The sequence below is a fragment of the Apaloderma vittatum genome, unplaced genomic scaffold (assembly GCF_000703405.1).
Source record: "Apaloderma vittatum isolate BGI_N311 unplaced genomic scaffold, ASM70340v1 scaffold5994, whole genome shotgun sequence".
Classification (NCBI taxonomy): Eukaryota; Metazoa; Chordata; class Aves; order Trogoniformes; family Trogonidae; genus Apaloderma; species Apaloderma vittatum.
This window is the reverse complement of record NW_009713192.1, coordinates 19986-36685: the sequence shown is the minus strand read 5'-3', so window position 1 is coordinate 36685 and position 16700 is coordinate 19986. Positions and strand designations below refer to the sequence as shown.

Below are 16700 nucleotides of genomic sequence, written 5' to 3'. Positions count from 1 at the left end.
ACTTTTAGCAACAAATTTGCTTAATTAACATAGTGAGATATTGTTTTATAGCTGCAATTGTTACACTCAAATTTGTCATATAAGTTTGGTAGCATTTTCCTCGAAAGCTGTCATTGTCATAATTAAAGACAGTGGAAATTGTGCAATGACTATCAGATGCAGATTTTAAAACATCTCCTTAGTTGAGCTGTATCTGCATGATAATCTCTGTAGCCAAAAGCAGCTCGGAAGAGAACGGAGTTCTTCCTGCACTGTTAGCTGGCATTTGCTGAGGGGGCTTAGTCACTCCTATATATAATATGGTTTGCTGGAAAGGTTATCTTGCCATTACTAGTACATGAGGCTAGTAAGTTTTCTGTGTACCTGTTTAGTTTCAACCTGAAAGGAGCAGTAGCTAATTTTTCATTTGGCTCTTGCCTTTGATCTCTGTCCATTTTGGCTAGGGTGTTTCCATCATGGTTGAAAGCTCCTGCTAGCACAGGCTAGAGGTTGTATGCTTCAGCGTTGGTCAGAAAATTAATGAGGTGAGAAGGCTAAATATGGGATAATGTATATGCATGATGGAGGATATTCACAGAATCAGAGAATATCAGGGGTTGGAAGGGACCTCAAAAGATCATCTAGTCCAACTCCCCTGCCAGAGCAGCATCACCTACAGTAGGTCACACAGGAACGTGTCCAGGCGGGCTTTGAATGTCTCCAGAGAAGGAGACTCCACAACCTCCCTGGGCAGCTTGTGCCAGTGCTCTGTCACCCTCACTGAGAAGAAGTTTTTCCTAATGTTTCTGTGGAACCTCCTACACTCCAGCTTGTATCCATTGCCCCTTGTCTTGTCATTGGACATCACTGAGAAGAGCCTGGCTCCATCCTCCTGACACTTACCCTTGACGTATTTCTTCCTATCAGTGAGACATAGAAAATTTTAAATATCAGTTTTATCTGTGATTGTGTTTGATGTCACTGTCACATTTCTTGCTGAGAAAGTTTTTCCTAGCGTTTTTTGCGGAACCTCCTATGTTCCAGCTTGCATTAATTGCCCCTTGTCCTGTCATTGGAAATCACTGAGAAGAGCCTGGCTCCCTCCTCCTGACATTCACCCTTTACATATTGTTTTGGCTTCTCCAAGCTAAAGAGACCCAGCTCCTTCAGCATTTCCTCATAAGGGAGATGTTCCACTCCCTTCATCATCTTTGTGGCTCTGCACTGGACTCTCTCCAGCAGTTCCCTGTTCTTCTTGAACTGAGGGGCCCAGAACTTGACACGATGAAGAGCCTGGCTCCCTCCTCCTGACATTCACCCTTTACATATTGTTTTGGCTTCTCCAAGCTAAAGAGACCCAGCTCCTTCAGCATTTCCTCATAAGGGAGATGTTCCACTCCCTTCATCATCTTTGTGGCTCTGCACTGGACTCTCTCCAGCAGTTCCCTGTTCTTCTTGAACTGAGGGGCCCAGAACTTGACACGATGTTCCAGATGTGGCCTCACTAGAGCAGAGTAGAGGGGGAGGAGGACCTCTCTCAACCTACTAGCTACTCCCCTTCTAATACACCCCAGGATGCCATTGGCCTTCTTGGCCACGAGGGCACATTGCTGACTCATGGTCATCCTGCTGTCCACTACAGCCCCCAGGTCCCTTTGTCCTACACTGCTCTCCAGCAGGTCAGTCCCCAACCTATACTAGTACCTGGGGTAGTTATTTCCTAGATGCAAGACTTTATACTTGCCCTTGTAGTATTTCACAAAACTCTCCAGCCTGTCTAGGTCTCGCTGAATGGCAGCACAGCCTTCTGGTGTGTCAGCCACTCCTCTCAGTTTTGTATCATCAGCAAACTTGCTAACGGCACACTCTCTTCCCTCATCCAAGTCGTTGATGAATGTATTGAATAGTGCTGGTCCCAGTACTGACCCCTGAGGGACTCCACTAGATAGAGGATTCTAGATAGACTTTGTCCCATTGACCATAACTCTGACATCTTTCCTTCCACCAGTTCACAACCTCCCTCACTACTCGGTCATCCAGACCTTAGTTTAGCTATGAGGATGCTGTGGGAGATGGTGTCAAATGCCTTGCTGAAATCAAGATAAACCACTTCCACTGCACTGCCATCATCTATCCACCTGGTTATGTGTTCATACAAGAACATATCCGGTTGGTCAAACATGACTTCCACTTGGAAAAACCATGCTCACCGCTCCTAATGACCCTCTTATCCTTGATATATCCAGAGACAGCACCGAGGATAAGTTGTTCAATCACCTTTCCAGGGATGGAAGTGAGGCTGGCTGGACTGTAGTTACCTGGGTCATCCTTCTTGCCCTTTTTGAAGACTGGAGTGACATTCACTTTCCTCCAGTCCTTAGGCACATATACATCACCCCTATTTATTCCAATTAACCATGGCTGACACCTGTCTTTCATGGTATATCTCTGTCTTTAGAGCACATTTTCTTACTCTGATTTCCTTACATATATTTTTATGGCAAAGTGCCAGTTACAAGGGGGAGCAGCAGACATGCTGCCCGAATTGTGCACTGTGGGGTGCTGGGCATATTGTAGAATAAGGGACTGTGTGAGTAGACTTGGAATGAAAGTGGGAATGATGAGATACAGAATCTGGAGCAAAAGCAAAAGAACTGAGGACCAGTTTGCTGAGTGCCAAAATAGGAATATAAGGAATTATGAGAATGTAATAGAAAGAGAAGCAAAGAAAGGAGAATTGTAGAATAATAGCAGAAGGGAATTGAGTTGAGAGAGGAGAGAATAAGAAAGGAAACTGAGGTGATGTAAGGGCAAAAGACGCATGAGAAAAATCAGCCCTAGCGGACCAGAGATTCCAAGGTGAGTAGAACTGGTAGAAAAGCACAATATTTTGACAGTAGAACTCTGTGGTGGCAATCTCTTTTGCCTCTTCTGAGATATGGGAGAGAACTCCCAAAGAGTTGTTCTTTCTGTGAGCAGCCAACCATGAACTGCATGCAAGAGGTGCTCCGACGTCATCTGTCTTAATGACTATTCTGATTCTCCACTGTTATTTTGAGTGGCCTGGACTTTTCAGTCCTTTGTTCAGAATAGTGCTGGTCCCAGTACTGATCCCTGAGGGACTCCACTAGACACAGGCCTCCACCTAGACTCTGCCCCATCAACTACAACTCTCTGACTTGTTTCCTTTCACCCACTGAAAGCGGTGAGTGCTGATGCCCTCTTAGGTCCACCGTGTTCTGCAATATTTATAAACAGACCTTGGACCTCCCAACACCTCTGTCTCTAGAGGGCACTAAAAGATGACAGGCGTTTGAGTTGAAGGAGGAACTTACAATGGCTGCAAGTAACCCAAGACTTGTTACACTGCTGAAAAGCATTCTGTAGCCACACAGACATTATTCAGTAGGGTGCTGTGCCAATTTGCTTTGCAGTCTTTAGACATTTTACTGTTCAGGCAGTCACGAGGCTGGAGCAATGGGACTCCCTGCCAAACAAAGGGCTCTGAATGTTTGATTTCAGGATTGGACTTGTAATGATTTCTCACTCCAGTGGGAGCTGCTGATAATACCACAGATAGCTCGTTCCACACAATGAAACGGGGAGGCTGAATCTAAATTGCATATAAACTGAAAATAATTAACTCATTATGCTCATTTATCACAGCAAGCAAAAACTATTATTACCCTATCCAGCATGAATACTAACACTTGGAAGGTAGTTATAAGATGGAATAAGCAAATTTAGAAATTTAGGGATGTAAATACATGCAGGTAGGGGCTCTAGTAAACACTTGCAAGAATGTGGATTATTCAACATCCACACCTTATTCTATGTATTACTCTGACACATTTTTAGGCAGCACTTTAGTTTTATCACTAGAATTATTAATTTATCACTAGAATGATTAATATGTTATTTTGTTTGTGGTGATTGTACTGTATTCTACTGTAATAGACTTTCTTCCAGCTTTGGCTAGTATTAGTCTTTGTCCCTAGATAATTACTACTGAAGTCAATGAGAGTCTTTCCACTGAACTTAACGAGAAATCAATCAGGCTGCAAGATATAGTAGCTGCTGCATCGTGGTGTGCTTGCTGCAGCCCTCTTCTCCTTCAAGGCTGTTTTCTTATCTGCTGGGGACAGAGTAGAATCATAGAATCATAGAATGGCCTAGGTTGGAAGGGACCTTAGAGATCATCTAGTCCAACCTCCCTGTCATGGGCAGGGACGCCACCTCTCGACTAGACCAGGGAATACATGGGGACCGAGCAGGAATCGAACCTGCGACCTCGGTGTTGTCATTGTTGTCAGCACCGCGCTCAGTTTCCTTCAGAACTGCTCGCTTTGGCTGAAGTCTACAATTTACTTTGGTATTTGTTTCTTGTGTTCATCAAATTAAGAAAATCTGATAATGGAGACAGTCCTTATTTGAATAACTTTGATAAACTCTTTAAGCCAGTGGTTATAATTACAACAGAATCATGTAGCTCTGTTAGAGTTTGCAAATGACTTAAGAGGCAATCAGCTGGTAAGTACTATAAAAGCTTCTGAATTTCATGTATTATGGTCCTGACAGTAGAAAAGATAAAAAAATTATCCTAATTTATCTTTTTGTAAACCAGCATAAACGAACTAACACAGGAAGAAAATCTTTCCTCTTTAACACATCATTTAGGGAATTGTAGCAAAAATACAAAAGACATTTTTAAAACAAAACAATATTCAAAATTGGATCCTACAGATGCCCATCTGGAGACACAGTTGGAACCCTTTAATCACCCTAAGTGATTTGTTTCACCTGTTTACAGTATGTTTATTAACTCAAATGGGGACAAAAGTAATCAATTCAGCCCCAGATTGTAACAGGAAATTGGGACTTGACAAAGGAAGAGATCGGGAGAAAATCATAATGCTTGCACGTAAGTGGCTTGTCAACAGTAGAGTGCGCTTCCTTCATGAATACACAGTTGCTGTTAACGCCTCAAAACAGAAACTCATTTTGTATTTGCCATCAACGGATAATTAAGAAACGTAGCTAGAAAAATTGCTATGATTCCCCGCCCTTATTTAAAACGCTGTTGTGGAAAAAGGTCTCTGTAAGGTAGATTCGGTAGGCTAGAGTGAATGGAATGCATTGTGAGATTTTAGAGGCATTTTTTGTATAATCAAAACCAAATCTTTAAGTTTTTTGTTCTTTATCTTCTACCTATTAGTGCAAAGCTCTATGTTTTCTTGCAGGAGTGGTCTGTACCTATTCATTTAGACTGACTTTCTCTGCAGAAGAGTAGCTATGGGCATTTTTGTGGGACTATCTCTGACTGTTGCCTATGTCTGGTTTTAGTGGCCAGAAGGATTTACAGTAAAGAATGTTACTGTTTCACATTAAAGCTAACCGCTAAAGAAGAGTGTATGACCACGTGACAGATAACCAAACACATTGTACGTTTGAGAGGTCAGTGGGCAATATCACCAGGATATAACCTGGCTTTGAGCCACATGTGCTGCTCGTGGTGAATGGCTGTCACGCTTTGAGCAGAGGGCAACGCTGCAGTTTTTCTGAAATCAGAATTTGCATCCAATACCTTGCTTTTGGGGTACATTTAAAGAGAAATCTTAAAACAGGAATATTGAGATCCTTCAGTATAGCTGGGTTCTGAGAAACTGCACTGCTTTCTACTGAAAGAATGATTTAGTAACTGACGATGGGCTAGATTTTTATAAGTATGTAATTGATTTTACACAATGTGTACTATACCTATGCATATTGATAGAAAAAAGATAACACTCTTCTTCGGTCCATGTCATAAAATGTTGCACTAAGTCACTTCCCCTGACAGAAGGGCTTCTGTTTCTCCTGTTGTTTGAATACAGTCTACCTGGGCTATCAAGGACCAATATCTATGCAAAGTCTGAAAAACCAGCTTCATCTGCACAAATTACAACCCACTTTTTTATTGCCTACATTTCTATCACTGTCATCTGAATGGCTTCCCTCTTGTTTCTGCAATTATTTTGAAACAATTTTATTTTAGAAAAACACAAATATATGAATGATATAAATTTTTTCTTTGGCTGGTAAATCAGTCATAAATGCATGCATAAAGCCAATAATACTCAAGGAAAAAAAAACACAAAAAAAATTCTGAAAAAATACTGCAGGCTATATTACACAGTAAACCACAGATGCATCTTTTAGTAGATTTCATTAAGCTATAAATAAGGGCACTGAGAAAATATATTTGAGGCTAAGACTCTGTCTAAAATGAACTTCTCGTTTGAACATATGGTTTGAACTTGTCAGATGTTGTTTCCTGCCTTGAATGAGAAGACTTAGGGCTAGTCTCTGTTATAAATGTTGCTTATAGTCCTCGACATGTTGGCTTATCAACCTCATTTTTTCACTGCATCTTTTGAAAGCAACTTGTTAAATAGAATATTTACTCAATGCAAAACAAAGAGGAAAAAAAAATAGCTGTTGTGGCTATATTTATTCCCAGACTGTTTCGGTATGTTACCTATAACATAACTCTGACGTGAATTTTGTCCAAAAACCAAAAAGATTCCTTCCATCTTTTTGCTTGATCACTATGAGTTTACATCATAACAAGAAATGGATTATTTTTCCTGTGTCTCGGACAGTCTAAATCTTGTAGCCATTGCATTAGGGTATTCTGCAGAAACTATCTCACCACTTTTGTCAGAGAGAAAGAAAGAGAATTGTATAACCAAGAAAATCATTTTAGGCCTCCAAGTCCTAAAGAATCTTTTATGTCTCACCTCTTGATTTTTGAACCCTTAATGCGCTCCCGTTCAACTTTTTTTTCCTCTGGTTCTGAGGACTAATGTTTTTCAGTTGGCAGCCTAAATACTGAAATCCAAAAATATGATGTATTTTAACTTGAAATAAGAATTTAGGGAAGATAGAGAAATGGGGAAGGGATTTCCTGTTTGAATTCTATAATTGGACTGTCAATGTAATAATACTGATAATTTTAAAAGCATATCTCTGCATTTTTCTCTTTATGGTATGCAGTGATCAAAGCTGATTCAAGAAGTCATGATTATTAAGTCATCTATTATTGTGGAAAAAAAAGTTGCATTGAGCTTTAGTTTGGGGGTAGGGCAGGTGCTGTTTTGTGTAGTTCTGTGACACCAAACGTGAGTAAAGCTAGCTAACACTAAAATGGCATTTTCTGAAAAAAACAGCACAGTGAGTTTACAGAAACTCCCTTCATCCGTTCCTTCGGATGAAAATATTCTCAGATATGAGAAGATCTCTCTGGGGAAAATAGCCTGTAAAGCACAAGAAACCTGAAAAGAAATCCACCTAGCTTTTTGTTTTTCTTGCTCCTATGTTCATCTCTCTCTATGGGGTCTTCAGTGCAAATTCTCTCTTCTTTTATGTGGAAACCATTTACTCTGAGACAACAGAATGTGAGGGGAGTGAGAGAGCGCCTAAAGGTTGCAGTTCTGTTTGGACTGAGGTCTGTGGAGGCGATGGCAGGTAGCCAAGCGATGTGGGTTTCCTGCCTGCCATTGCTTCAACCTCTGTTCGCTGGTGAGCCAAGCACAGAACACTTGGTAGCAAGCACAAGAACACAAGTACCAGTACACATCTGCTTGGTGTGCAGCTTTTGCTGACATCGCTACCATATGGCTGCAACATAGGATTATGCCCCGTGGATGCCATATCCTGACCTGTTAGATAATTTTAAATAATTTTCTTTTTTTGCATACGCATTTCTCTATATTTTAATGTTTCTGAGCACGCAAGACAGTTTACAGATACCTAGCTCCCAATTCAGATAATGTGACTCTTCATCAAAGATGGTTGTGTGTAGTTTGGCAGGAGTTCAATTTTAAAATGTTTATGGCACATGAAAGCCATTTGAGCAATTTGTGGCAGAAATAGGAACTCCTGCAGAGACAGATACCAAAATGTATTACACTGGAAAGATAATACTTCTTTCAGTGTGCCAACTGCCTCCTTCAGAGTTTCAGTAACAGATTCATTTATAAAGCTTGCAGTACTACTTTGTGATAATAATAACTCCTCTTACAGCGTATACTTGAAGAGAAATGAAGAGCCTAAGCGATATTTTGAGGATCTGAGTTTGTACACATGAAGAAAAGAAGGCTCTGGGGGACACCTTAGAGCAGCCTTCCAGTACTTAAAGGGGGCCTGCAGGAAAGAGGGGAAGGGACTCTTTATCAGGGAGTGCAGTGATAGGACGAGGGGTAAAGGTTTCAAACAGAAACAGGGTAGATTTAGATTAGATCTGAGGGAAAAATTCTTTACTGTGAGGGTGGTGAGGCACTGGAACAGGTTGCCCAGAGAAGCTGTGGAACCCCCCTCCCTGTAAGTGTCCAAGGCCAGGCTGGATGGGGCTTTCAGCAACCTGGTCTGGTGGCAGGTGTCCCTGCCCATGGTGGGGGGGGTGTTGGAATGACATAGCCTTTAAGGTCTCTTCCAACCCAAACCATTCGATGATTCTATGATTTCATGAATTTAGATTTCATCTGATAAATTGAATCATGTTTATACCTTGTAACTCTCTTCTGTTACAAGCTTGTATCATATTACTTATGCTTGAGTCTAATGAGTGTATAAAGGGATTATTAACAGCCATCAGTAACTGAACAATGTCAAAGAAAAATAGAAAACTGACCCAGTGTATGTATACTTCTGTAGGCATATTAGAAGTCCAAGAAATAAGGTGAGGAACTAGAATGACAAGTTTTGAATGAGGATATTTGTGCAATAAACATACTAGAAACTAAGTAGGAGAATGTTAACAATGTAATGCTAAGGTTATAAAAAAGAGAGGAGATTGCGCAACAGGAGTAATAAAACTCAGTGTTAAAAATGGTTTAAAATCAAATTAAGTAAAGCAAATGTATTCATGAATAATACAGAATTTTATGGTTTGAAACTCCAAACATTAATGGGAAAAAATAAACATCAGGATTATACACTCGGTTAATTCACAGTAATAATGGTCACATACTGAAAGAAATTAGAAAGGCTGTGATAGCAGGTGATACAATAATAGTAACAGAAGGTGTCAGTGACTCCTGTTGCAGACATAAAGTATACTCTTGCTCTGCATTAATGACTGCTCTGTGGAGAATCTACAAGGAGAAGCCCAACGTAACCAAGGAGCTCTTGAGCTGGTCCTGAACAGTGTCTATGGTCAGGCTTAAATGTTATTGTTTGGACAATGTCTAGAGTGTGGCTGGTTTTAGCCTCTCTGAAGGAACAATGAAAGCCCCTCAAAAAATGCTATGGTAGTGTTTCATTGAAAAAGAAGCACTATAAAAACTTGAGGAAGCTTATTAAAAATAAATGAGAAGGGCAACAAAAAGGAATCAGGGACTGCTAATAACTAGAATTAATCATGTTCTGAAACATGAAGATTCTCTAATTATCTAAATTTGTATTATTGAAGGTTAATTTAATTTTGAGTCTGGTGCTCAGCAAAGTGACTGTAGGACTGTTGGGAAAGAGAAAGCTGGGTCCATGACTCTTGGATTCTGATTCTCATTCTTCTGCAAAATGTTTGATTATTTCATTTTTCAACAATATTTTTAAAAACATCCATCCTGATGTGAGCATGTTATTCATATGAAGAACATGAAGCTGTGTAGTCATACTTGAGTGAGCTGTCTGAGCTACCAGAGGTAAGAGTGCTAATATACCTGTCTTTTAGCTCAAATTTTAACAGCTTTATTCCTTCTAAAAACAGAGTTGCAGATGCAGTTGTGTGGAATAAATACAAAGAGGAAGTTTCATAACAGCTCTGTTGGACTAGACAAATGTAAAGTTCTGTATCTGCCTGTAGGTCAAAAAAGGGGAATTTCATTCATTCAGAAAGACCAAAAAGGGGAAATATGAAGTTATTATTGAAAACATAAAGGAACTTTGGGACATGATCAAGTTTTAGGTTTTGAAAATGGTGATTTACTCTGATAATGTCCTGATTTGAAGTTAATGATTGGACTTTCATTATTAATGGCTCACTGAGGCAGCAAACTGTAACAGCTCCAGAGCTGACATCAACACAGCATGTGAGGAAAGTTTTATTATAAAAAAAAAAGTACATGAAAGTGGAATTCTCTTTAATGTTTTACTTTATTTTGTCACTCTTCTATTGCAATACCTTTGACTCTACAAGTAGTTGAACTGAAAAATAGGGTGGGATTTTTCCAGAGCAAAGGGCTAGGACATATGGATAAAAAATGGCACAATCTTTAGAAAGGATTAGATCAAATCCATCGTTTTTCTCTTCCCTAATAATTTGTTGGAAAAAAGTTACATAAGTCTTTTTGATGCTATCGTGTTGACCAATGCTAAGCAGCAGCAAGCCTTGGAGGCTGTTTTGCAGTAATGCAGAACACTGATGTATCATAAATGTAATTTTATTTACATGTGTATGAAATATTTGCATATATATTTATTATTTTCAATTGCTTTTGTATATAAAAAAATCAAATATATATGCAATAGGTCTTCAAAGACCAAAAGTTTTCTTACATACTAGGAAGAAAAGAAATGGTAAGATGTGAACAGGATAAGCAACTACTCACCATCTGTTAGAATACCTTGTTTAATTCCAGAGCAGTTGCTGTTACAAAGAGTTAAACTTGTTGAAAGGAGGAAATCATTATGGAATTGCTGAAAAAACAGTAACTGAGAAAGACATACTGAAGATGTGCCAAGATCAGGAAAAAATGCATAAAAACATACTAAGTGCTCTACTGAAGGCATATTATTTTATGCTATTACTGCTACATCTCCAAACCTCCACTTTAACTGCCAGATACCTGCAGAGAATCTCTAGACCTACACACAGAGCTGGTTCTATAAGGAGGCAATCTTGGGATCAGAAATTAATTGCCAGTGTACCTGAACCACCTCATGCACGCTAAGAACTAGTAAGGACAGGGCCAAATGGCTTAAATTCTGCCTAAATTACTGTCTTTTATATGTCCAGGAACTATACCACAGCCAGCAGTCACAGATGGAGTTAATATATACGGCCCTCTGCGATCTTATAGCTGCCTTCCAGTACCTGAAGGGAACTTACAGGAAGGCTGGGGAGGGACTTTTTACAAGAGTGTCCACTGATAGGACAAGGGGAAATGGGTTTAAGTTAAAGGAAAATAGATTTAGATTGGATCTCAGGGGAAAATTCTTCAATACGAGGGTGGCAAGACTCTGGAATAAGTTGTCCGGAGAAGCTGGATGCCCTCTCCCTTGAGGTGTGCAAGGCCAGGTTGGATGAGGCCTTGAGTAGCCTGATCTAGTTGAGAGGCGTCCCTGCCCATGGCAGGGAGGCTGGATTAAGTGATCTATAAGGTCCCTTCCAACGTAGGCCATTCTATGATTCTGTGAGCGTTCACTGGCCAGAGGCAAGGGCCTATGTGCTCCAGAGCTATACCCTGTTCAGTTTATCTTAGGCTATTGTAAAAGCTTATTTCCATAAGATAGCTAAAGGAACTACTGCACTGGAAGCAATGTTAACTGTTGTACTGTGCAGCATGAGCTACAGAAGAGCAGATCAATGAATGCCAGTGTAAGATCTGTGTTGCTTCTGATACTTAGGCTGTCTTGGGTAAAGCTACCTGTGGTATCTCTGCAATGGACTCCAAACATCCTGTTGGAAATGAAGCAGCAGGTGGGGGAAAAAGACCACCAGGAAGAGGTGGTCAGAAGTGTGAATAAACCTACATAAATTTGAGTCTATCTTCAGCGACGAGGTGGTCATACCGCAGTCTGGGATGCTTTCATTCTCAGCTCAAGGCGCAGCACACTCCACTTGCAGGAACTGCCTACTCCACATAGTCCGGTAATTTCACAGTGCACATAACTTAGACAACACAGCCTACAGAATCAGATGTGAAAGGAAACATGTACTGCACATGACCTCTGCTTAGAGATATCTATAATCACAGTGACTCATTCCTTCTCTGTGAACTTTTGGATGTTCTAAAATGATTAATGGAGGATATTAGGACATACTTTTTAGTGAGTTGCCACCCATGACTTTTCAGTATTTTTGGGTTGTTAATAATTTCTACTGGAAAATAATCTGGTATGATCTCATCATTTCAGTTCCTTCAGCAGCTTCATCCTAGTTTATAGTTTTGGTTGTGGGTTTTTTTTTTTCTAAAAGATAAATTAACATGAATGTGTAAAGATGAGTTTACTGGGTCAAAACTAAAGCAGAATGTCTTGTCTGAAGTACTGGCTGAACTTTTATAGAAAGCAATTGAGAACCAAAGTTTTAAGAATGCCCAGCCAGCAGATCTGTGCCCTGGAATAGGGGAGTCTACATCCAAGGACATTCTTTGAGATTCCCTTTGACCCCTAGTTTTCCTCTTGACTCTGCAGAAGAGTTCTGCAGAGGTAGCCAGGAAATGGTTAAATGTACTGAATGCATCAGATGTGATTTGGTATAAAAGGATAAGGCATGGCGGTGGGAAAAGGGAAGGAGGCATAAACTGTCTTTCTGTTTGCCTTACATGATGTTCCTTGCTATTGCAGTGAGCTCACCTAAAGTCAGCTTTGGCACTATTCACTGTACTCCTCCTAAGTGAAGATTTTAATTTGTCTTTTGGGGCCAGGTGAACTTGGAATATGTGATGGGATGGAAATTGTGGTTTCTTCAGGGGATTTGCAGACAAGAACTAGATCAAAGTGAATAAACAGCAGTGACTGACTCGCTTCTGAGCACTAGTGTTTCACATTGCTAAGCCAAGGAAAACGTTTTCAATATATTTGTATCTGACCACTCATTGCACTTCAGTCAGTGTGGAGCAGAGCTATTCTTTACTCAGTCTGGAATGCACCCTTCAGATTCACAAGGAGCTGTATTCATCTTAATTTCCAGTTTCCTAGCATAAATTTAGGAACTTCCAAGTTAATAAGTGCTATATGACTGTGAATGCTTTTGTCAGGAAAAAAAACCCCTTAGAACATCCTAGTAACTGCTCGGCTAATGATTGATCAGCTGCAGCAATACAGTTAAATCCTCAGCATCATCTAAAAACCTTTTATCATTCTGAAAACCTCAGGCTAGATAAGAATCTTAGGTTAAACCCAAAATGACAATGGAAGAAATCTTTGCCTGGTTGAAGATAGTATCAGTGGCTTTACACTCCATTATTAATGGGAACTAACAGTTGGGAACAATATACATCACTGGCAGGAGGAAAGTGTACGGATTTCCTTCTGTCTTCACCCATCCCCAGAGCAGAGAGGCAGGAGAGTTGCTAAGAATCTCATTTTCTCTTTCATTTTCAGCTTTACAGAACAGAAATTAGTCTGACTGAAAATGCCACCTAAAATTTGCCGTTAGTAGGGCAAACAGAAAAGCAGCATTATGAAATTGTCCACAATACAGGCAAAAGGTACACTGTATTTCCCAATCTCTGCACCTGGTAATGAGAAATAACATTTCAGAGGATGGATTGAACCTTGTAAAATCTTAACTACCATCACTGGGAAAGTTCTGCCGAGTCAGTTCAGGCAAGATGCATAATGTGATTTGAATATGGAAAAAGGAATTTTGTGAGTAAGTTCAGTGCATTGCTAAAAGGAATAAGAGGTCTGAAGTACAGAGAGATCTGTTTTTCTGAATGAAAATTTGGGAATTTACTGGATTTCTATAGCATGGGGTAAGTTATCTCTCCAGTACAGCACATTTGAAAAATGATCATAAAGAAAGAAACATTTCCTAGGGGACACTCACAGCACCTTCTGAGAAAGATGGTCCATCAAAGCATCTCTGCTGGAAATCTGACAACTACATCTGCCCTTTACTATATGGAGACTACGGCTGTACTATTCCATTATTGTCAAGTACACAAAGATAAAGTTTTTTCCTGTCTTGTTTTCTTTCAGTCACAAAGGCTTGTTCTGCTGCAAGAAATCAGGAAAAAGATCAAGCACTTTGAAACCACATTCTTTCCAGACCTCTGGATATGCACAGATGGCAATGTAAATAATCTCATTAGTTAAAATCAGGAGGAACCAAGCAGCTCAGAGCTGTCCGTGAGTAGAGCTATCAAAAACAGAGTGAAAAGTGATTTCTGAGGATGAGGCAAATGCCTCTGCCAGCTGCAGGAATATAAAGAGGAGGGAAATTTGAAATCCTCTCCCTTTACACACCATCTCTACAACTCCTTATCAGTATGAATTAGATGACATCGACTGAGGGACAGATAGTATTTTCACGGGTGGGAAAGCAAAACCTTGGGCAATGGCTGCTGTTAGAGAATTAGTATTAAAAGATGGAACACAGAGAGCAGCTGAAGTCAAAGAGAGAGAGGAACTGGTTTTTTAAAAGAAACCAAGAGAGTAAAACCAATGAAAGGCTGAAGGAAAAAGCAAAGACAGGGAGAAAAACAGTGTGTTAGGGAGAGATTTTAAAGAAGTATGGCGGAGCACAGTCGATGAACTATTGAGGGCTCTGCCTCTCATCACTTCATGATTGTTATCTCTGTCTTTTTATTTCATCAGAGAATCTGAACTCAGTCTCTCACCCCTAAACTTTTCCTCTTTTATCTCACCTGTCCACCGCTATCGCTGTCATGGAGTAGATGCTGGCGAAGACAGCTGTGATTGGGAAGAAGTTGTGGAAGCGGCAGTAAGCCTCTCCAAAGTACCACTCGCTGTGCAGCGCGTAGATGAAGTTGATGAGAGTATTGAAGGCAGCCATGGAGGCATCGGAGAAGGCCAAGTTCACCAGGAAGTAATTGGTCACTGTCCTCATGCGCTTGTGAGCCAGGATAATCCAGATGACAATGAGATTTCCAAAAACGGCAACTGCCACCACACCACCATAAGCCAGAGACCACAGGGCAATGCGCCAAGAGGGTTGCACAAACTGATTGGAGAAGTTGGCTGCTGAGGATGCTACAGGGGGAGAAGCATTTCCAGCTGGCACCCCCAGCGCCTGTCCCCAGGGATCACCTGCTGCAGCAAGACTCATGTTCCACCTCCTGCTCATGCTCACGTTCCAGCTGGCTGTGGGGACAGAAGTCATCTTGGATGCTCCTCTCCTCTCTTCCAGGAATGATATGCTTCTCCCACCTCCCTCTCCCAACCCTCCAAAATCCCCACCAACAGATAAGAAGAGGAAACAAAGAAAAAAGGAAGTAAGATAGCACAGGAGGTGCTGGGAAGAAGTGATCTCTCAGGAAAAGCTTTGGCTTTGCTGTTCAAGCTGTTAGAAATGCTGTACCAGCTGAGTCAGGAGAGCTACCTCTGGGTAGAATAGCATCCCATTAGTCCTCTGTACAGCCACTTCTTGCTTTTGGTTTTGCCAAGGCACATTTTATAGGCTTGTGAATTCCCAGCGTCATGAAGGGAGTGGAGCTATAAGCTGCGCCGGCTGGTAAGATAACACCTCTTTCTCTCTGTTCTCCCTCCTCCCCTTTTATTTCATTCATTGCCAGCAGCAGGCACTTCCAGGAGCTGTGGAGAGTATCACGGGCAAAATGAATTCTCATCTTGTTGATGCTGGGAGATTCAGTTTATATTGCCTTTAAGTTTCATTACTGCACTTCCTTTTTAAGTAGTATTTTTGCCCTGTCTTTCCAGGGCTAATTAGCTGGCTTGCTTGAATGTCCTAGGACTGAGACTGCTTTTCATTATAACTGTTTCCAGATGAATTTATTCCAGATGAATTCAGATCTGCTTTTTTATTGCTGCTTTCTTTTCATTTAGTACACGCTTTCCTTTTAACCATTCTGTTAACTACAGATTTAGAATAGTGACCTCTTTCGGATAAATAGATACATCCTGCTGCTCTCTAATTTAACTGTTCAATTTGTAATATGTAACTGATAGCAAGAAACATTTATAAAATCAAAATGTGACTATCAGTTTCTCACAGCACTAACTGTGGTGCCTGTAAAGCCATTTGCATGCTCAGCAGACACCGATTTTTTCTGAAACACTATGCAGCCCTAAACATAGATGTCCTTAAATATTGGTAAAATGGTAGAGGTTCGTTTTGTCTGTATTTTTTTAAAGAAGTCTTTTTTTAGTTCTTTTTACTTATTTGCCGTTATTCCACGCTTAGTGCTATTATTATTTTGAGTAAATGACATTTTTATATGCAGTGATTTCTGTACTGGTAGAAAAGGGTAAATGAGGAAATTTGACACCTGATGCTTTCACAGACAATAAAACAATTTTCGTGTTAATACGTTAACAATAGCTGGCCTTGGGAATAAATGCTTCATGCAAAAGTTGATTGCAAGGAACTTCAATGAACAAACCTTCTTTATGGAGAAAATGTGTTTTAGTGCTGATGTGCTCCATACTTCAACAGTTTAGGGCTACTAGTTGTCATCATCAGAGATTTCAACTGTTTCACAGCAGTGGGAGCTATTCAATGCCCCTGTCATCATTGACACATTCAACATTTTCTTAAACAAAAGCTTCATACAAGAATCGAATATTCCTGTGTGCCACTTCCTCTGTTATGTATTTACCCAGTGGAAGTAGTGCCTGCACTTTGTTAGATCTTCACTGCAGTTTTAATTTGAATGACTGCAATTGTGACCATTTTGATATGCTTCTCGGTTCTTACCAGATGACATGATCCCAAGGAGCAGCCCAGCCCACCCCACACTTAGAAGCTCTCTGGAAAACCACTGTTTGCTAAAGCGTGACTAGAACCTACCCATGCACTGCGTTCCTTATCA

The 16700-nt window shown here is 40.4% G+C and overlaps 1 protein-coding gene across 1 annotated transcript in view; it reads right to left on the bottom strand.

Annotated features, from left to right (window-relative positions):
- TACR3 (tachykinin receptor 3) overlaps positions 1–15031 on the bottom strand; it is a 38116-nt gene extending 23085 nt beyond the window's left edge. Inside the window, exon 1 of the mRNA XM_009868270.1 lies at positions 14556–15031. Within this exon, the coding sequence (XP_009866572.1) occupies positions 14556–15031 (476 nt within the window). The remainder of the gene's footprint in view (positions 1–14555) is intronic.
- Between the last annotated feature and the right edge of the window lie 1669 nt (positions 15032–16700).